General features: G+C 37.7%; 1 protein-coding gene across 9 annotated transcripts in view; it reads left to right on the forward strand.

Moving 5' to 3' along the window:
* TANC1 (tetratricopeptide repeat, ankyrin repeat and coiled-coil containing 1) overlaps positions 1-6,035 on the forward strand; it is a 98,339-nt gene extending 92,304 nt beyond the window's left edge. For all 9 annotated transcript variants that reach the window (XM_040562558.1, XM_040562560.1, XM_040562561.1 and 6 more), the window contains 3 exons: positions 483-629; positions 2,571-2,671; positions 3,446-6,035. In XM_040562558.1, the coding sequence (XP_040418492.1) occupies positions 483-629; positions 2,571-2,671; positions 3,446-4,811 (1,614 nt within the window). In that variant the 3' untranslated portion in view covers positions 4,812-6,035. The remainder of the gene's footprint in view (positions 1-482; positions 630-2,570; positions 2,672-3,445) is intronic.
* The last annotated feature ends 168 nt before the right edge of the window (positions 6,036-6,203 follow it).

A 6,203-nucleotide genomic window follows, 5' to 3' on the forward strand; every position in this document is an offset into this window, starting at 1 on the left:
CTACCTTGGTGAAATACCATTAAAGGCATGACTTTAGAAAGAAAGACAAACTCTAGTTAACTCTCAAGTTCTCTCTTTGTGTGTAAGTGTAATAATATATATTTATTATTTTTTTAAATATATGTCTGGTTTATATAAGCCAGACACACACATATATAAGAATAATATATAAATATTTGTATATAAAATATGATAACAAATATTATATATATATATAATATATAGGTAGATAAATATATATATTTTATATATATATAAATGTCTGGCTGTGTTTTCTACTTGAAGCGCACCAGTTGGTAGATGTCAAATATAAATGTGGTTACATTGATCTTGAAATGACTTTAGTGATTTATATCTAAGCAGGTACCTTTGAAGGTAAGATATCTTTTAGCCTAAAGGATAATAGAGTTATCTGAATCTGTAATATTCTTTATTGTAATATTGAGAGTTTCTGAAAAGCCTCTTCTTCCCTAAATTTGTAGAAAGGTAAGATGAAGGAAGCAGCACAGCGCTATCAGTATGCTTTGAGGAAGTTTCCGAGGGAAGGCTTTGGAGAAGAAATGAAAGCGTTCAATGAGCTGAGAGTTTCATTGTACTTAAATTTATCACGATGTCGACGAAAAACAAATGTAAGCTCTTGCTTTTAATCTGTTGCTTCTCTAGCACTGGGAATCCTAGACCTCTGTTCTACTTCATTATTGACAGCTTGTGTTACATGTTGATGCTACTGTGCTCCTGTGGTTGGTTTTTGGTTATCCTGATGTGCTGAAAGGGCAGAAACGGGCGAGGGTGTGCAGAATCTTTCAAACCATTATCGTCAAGGGAAAGATTTGGACATGGCCAAAATATTAGGATTTCTCTTTTACTAAACATTGGTACGTTGTCCAAGCACTGTACATGTATTTTTGCTATTTTAGAATTCTTTTCACTGTATCCTGATTTGGGGCTTTGTTGTGTCAACAGATGGGGACAGTTCATAAGATGAATGCATGTTGCCATGTGGGAACTATCACAGCCATTCTTATGTAATCAGTTATTTTGGAATAACAAACTGCTGGATGTTTTTAGTACTTTTAAAAGACTAAATGGAAAATGCTGCCACAGCCACCACCCTTTGTTATCAAACAGCATAACCTACTACTACAGCTTTATTCTATGTGCTGGCTGTTTCTTTTCTACCTTCATCAGTGTATCAGATGGCTGGTAAGAACCTGAATGACCATCAGAGCAAAAACTTGTAATTTTCTAAATACACTTTACACTAGGCCTTCTTTTGAAACATTAACTTATTTCCCATGTCATTTAAGTTGTTCTTGGCATCTGTGTCAATTTGAAGAACATATAAACATGGGCGTCCAGGAGTTTACATAGGCAGTTCTGCTGCTGCCTTGCACTGCAGCACTATCACTTTGCCTTTTCTGGTACAACTACCATCTTGAGAGGCCCCGCCCCTCCTGATGCCTTCCTAGATCAGACTGCACTTCTCAGTTTCATAAAACCAGTACTTGAAAGTGACTCTGTGACCAATGAGGGGGAGGGAGGGAAGGAAGGAGTGAGGTTCTCATTGTATTCAAATGATGAACTCTTATTTACATTTTGCTAATCCTACAGTGCATCACCTTGCATCTAAAGCTTAAGTTCATCATGTTACTCTGCTCTTGCATGATACCATCATACCATGGTTTGGGTTGGAAGGGACCTTAAAGATCATCTAACTCCAATTCCCCTGCCATAGGCAGGGATGCCACCCCCTAGATCAGGTTGGCCAAGGCCCCATCCAGCCCGGCCTTGAACACCTCCAGGGATGGGGCATCCACAGCTTCTCTGGGCAACCTGCTCATGGCTATCTCAGGATGTGGGACTTGTATTATTTTTTTTCATGATAATCTTTTCCAGTTTCCTGCACTGTCATGCTCAGTATCATTTGGTATCATGAAGACCGTGTGCTGTGCATGGGTATTATTAAAATTAGACTGGCTTCTGCTTTCATCTCTTCCATGGCCATCTTTGTCCCAACTTCAATCCTGCTTTGTTAATTCCAGTCTTTGGCTTAACCATGAATTTAGCTGAACTATTATATGTTGTTCTTATTAAATTAAGACCAACTATATTAGATCTAGTATAGTTCTTCTCTAAAACTGTCACATACCTTATCAAACAAACCTGGACTAGTACAACATATTTTCCTTGTTTTTTTTCTATATTCCTAGGTTTTTAACTAGTCATTTTTAAAAAGACATTTTAGAGCCTTTTTATCTGAGGTGCTCACTTATCCCGTTAAACATGCAGTCTCGTCTAGCATTTTAACATCTGTGAGTTGAAAATAACTGTATTTTAGCTATATTAACACTGCTTTTTAGCTACCTTGGAGTCAGTTTCACTTGGACATAAGAGAAGAGGTTACCAAGATGAGGTCTGTTTTTGGTCTTTATGAAAATGTCTGTTCTTCTTAACCGATAAATGTGACTTTCTATACTGGATCTGCACTTTTGAAACAGTACCATGAATGAAGAGCATGCAGCTTTCTTTTACTGCCAATGTATAAGGAGTACATTTGTTTAAATTCTTAGGACTTTGGTATGGCTGAAGAGTTTGCTACCAAAGCATTGGACCTGAAACCCAAGTCTTACGAAGCTTATTATGCCAGAGCAAGAGCCAAGAGGAACAGCCGGTAATGTTTCTGTTCATCAATCCACCCAGGTTTTTTTTTTAACGTTGTAACACTTTCAATAGCTGTGTTTTCCACTAGTTCTGGTTGGAATTTACAAAGAAAAAAATATTTTCTTTGTGCATTTTCCATCTGTATTACATCTCTGTATCAACTAAAACTAACCAAGCCCAAAAAGCAATATTGAATACTCATTTAGGTAATTATTAGACAGTCCAGGAAGTAGAAAGTAACAAATTGATAATGATATGAGCTATATTAATTGTAAGGGTTATAATTGTAAGTCCTAAGTGGTTAGGACTGCTACTCCACCTTACTCAGCAGAATGTTGTCAATAGTCTACCACCAAACGCCAGCACTGCATTATTTATCACCAAGAATAACCAGGTGTTCTTATAGGACAGAATATGTTGAATCATTAGCAGTTCAAAATAAAAAAACAATAGGAGGAGAAACCATCTTTTTAAATAGGAAGAATACCAAAGTCAAAAAAAAAAATGGCAAAGCCTAGGGAGAGGTGTGCCTATTTGCTTCACTTTTCTGAAGACTGTTGGGATTCAAGGGGAAGGGTTTAGGTCTGGATCTGTGCTTCTACTGTAGAACTTCCTGGGTTGGATAACATCCAATTTTTCTTGTCACCGCATCTAGCAGGAGATGACAAATCAGAACATCATTTTGTAAGTGGTGGAGGTGGATAAGTAGTAGGCAATGCTGAGACTCAAATTCATCCCAGGCTTTTACTAACAAATCTTGTGGTTTTTTTTTTCTTTAATATAGAAAGCTACTTGCTGCTCTTGCTGATTTACGTGAAGCCACAAAACTGTGTCCTAGCAATCAAGAAATTAAACGTCTCCTGGCTCGAGTGGAAGAGGAATGCAAGCAGTTCCAGAGAACACAGCACCAGAAGCACCAGTCTCCACAGTCAGTACAGCAAACTAACAACTCTGATAATGAGGGGGAGGAGGTTATACAAGGTGCAAATAACTCTGGTCCTCAAGAAAGGGAGGAAGAACTGCCACACCCTGATGAATCTGTTTCATCTTCACAAAGGCTGCAACGTTCCTTAGCTACTTCATCATACACCAGAACCCTTCAAGACGGTGCTCAGCAGAAAGCTAGACCTGTGTCCCCTCAAGGCAGAACAGGCAATAAATATTTGAGAGAGCCAGGCTTAATCGTGCAACCAACAAAACAAGCACAGATTGTAAAAACTAATCAGCACCTGAGCTCCATCCAGCCTGGATCAAAAATGGGAAGTAGTCAATGTAGTACAAAGACAACGCAATCAAATTTTCAACATCTTTCCCAAAGTCCTTTGCCAGTCCGCCACTCTAAAATTCAGCATTTGGATGGAACAAACACATTATCATCCGGAAGTATTTCCACAGGTCCTAGTTCTGAGCTGTACAATGAGAAGTTTATGTCCAGCCAGTGTTCCCATTCACAGCATAATGAGAATTTCTCTTCTCGTTCTTTTGCAAGTAAATCTAAAACCACTGACATGTCAACAGCCCCTACTATGACTTTCAGTGAAGCAAGACAGCAAAGTCCTGTAACCAGTGGTGTCTCTTCGTGTTCTCCATCCAGCAGTATGCTTCTTGCCAGCTCAACCAGCAGCTTAACTTCAGCTAGCAGTTTTTCAGATAGTATTAAGGGGATAGGGCCAGATGTTCGACTCAAGGAGAATAAAGTTAATCAAGTTCAGGGTACTGCTGCTGAATACAGACCTCGCAATACTCCATTTATGGGCATTATGGATAAGACTGCAAGGTTTCAGCAGCAGAATAATCAATCCAGTCGCCCATGGCACTCTCAAGCATCAGATGGATTACCAACAAATGTTGCATCTGGGAGCATTCAGTCCTCAAATTTTGACCAGTTCTCAGCCAAACACTATCAAACTAAAACGTCTACTGTTATTGCCCCAGGAGACAGCAACCAGAATGGTATGCAAGCTAAAGAACAGGAGGAGATTAAGTGCCAAACATCTGCCTGCTGTCAAGACAACAGACCATCTAGGCAAGTTTTGCATTTATACCCAGATGCTCTAGCACACCAACACTCTCACATCAGTAAGGAAGGCCATTTAAGTCATGTCACTTCTACAAAACCAAAGCGATCATTCATCGAATCAAACGTGTAAATATTATGTTGTACATTATGTAGTCGTAAAACTTTGCTCATAACATCATAGGGTATTATGTCGATACAAAATAGTGATTGGCTGGCCATTTTCGAGTTTGAGTACATAGTCCAAGTTGGCCAGTATATCATGGGTACAACCACTTTTAAGCTGTTCATACCATCACAGAACAGCCATAGTAACTGGAATAGCAAATTTCTGTAGGAAGCATCACCTAGAATCATCAGTCATCTAAACTAGGACCTCAAGCAAAGAAATTCTTTCCATTACACTTTACCCTGAACATACAAATTTACTTTTACATAGGGCTTTAATCTTGGCTTTTAGTTGTATTACATCTCATTACTTACTTACATCATAATCGTGCCTCTATAATGCGTAAGTGCTTCTTGGAACAGTGTTAAGAAAATTCAGATCTGTATATGTATGGGTTTTTTAAATCAAAGATAGTATTTTATCACTTTTCTAGTGGGCTCTAATTCGGGTTGCATGATGTACATTTAGGAAGCATAAATAATTTGTGTATGAGTAAGCTTAAAGCAGCCATGTTTTGACATGTAAATATAGCTATTTTTAGTAACAAGAAGCAATCAAGTAAACTAAACAGTGACAGCTGCATGTGTATTGAAAGGCTTTGACCATATTGGTTATTGCACTGAGTAACGCAATATTATGGCATGTTAACAATAACCGCACTTTATATAGTTTACTTAATCACCTCTGGGTGCTATTTTACAGCAAAATTATATATTGTTTGTTTAGTCAGGTAAAGAGGTACAACAATGACATGTTTAGTAAGTGTTGTGATAGGAAACTCAAGAAATGAATGGAATGAAGATGACAGTTGAAGGAAAAGTGTATGTGCAGTTGCTCTATTGGATGAAGTTGTGAAGGTTTTTTTTCAGAGGAAATAAGGTTTTATATTGGCACAGTTCTGAAAATAAACAGCTGCAGTGGCATTCCTATGATTGTACTTTGGTTGGAGTGGTCAACTTGAGGTAGTCACTTTCAGGTCTTGTTTGTGTACAGTGTTGTATGTACATTGTAAACACCCGTATGCATTTTTACAAATTCTTTTCTAAGTTCACATTATTATGCTTTAGCTTATTTATTGCTCACTGTTTCTTTGGCATTTTGTACAAGTCTTATATTATTCTTGTCCTGTAGTTCTATTTTTGCACAGCTACTGTATTTTTTCCATACAAAATAAAAGTTACTAATACAGCTGTGGCACTGACAGTTACAGGAAAATCTCTCTCCCAGCTTTTCCAAATGCATGTTCAGTAATAGGGAACAGAGATGGCACTTTTTTTTTATTAGAAAAAGAAATACAAATTACATACTTTGGTATTTCTTAACTTTTGGAAGAGACTAACTTTGCAAAATGAAGAC

The sequence above is a fragment of the Cygnus olor genome, chromosome 6 (genome assembly GCF_009769625.2).
Source record: "Cygnus olor isolate bCygOlo1 chromosome 6, bCygOlo1.pri.v2, whole genome shotgun sequence".
NCBI classification, from domain to species: Eukaryota; Metazoa; Chordata; class Aves; order Anseriformes; family Anatidae; genus Cygnus; species Cygnus olor.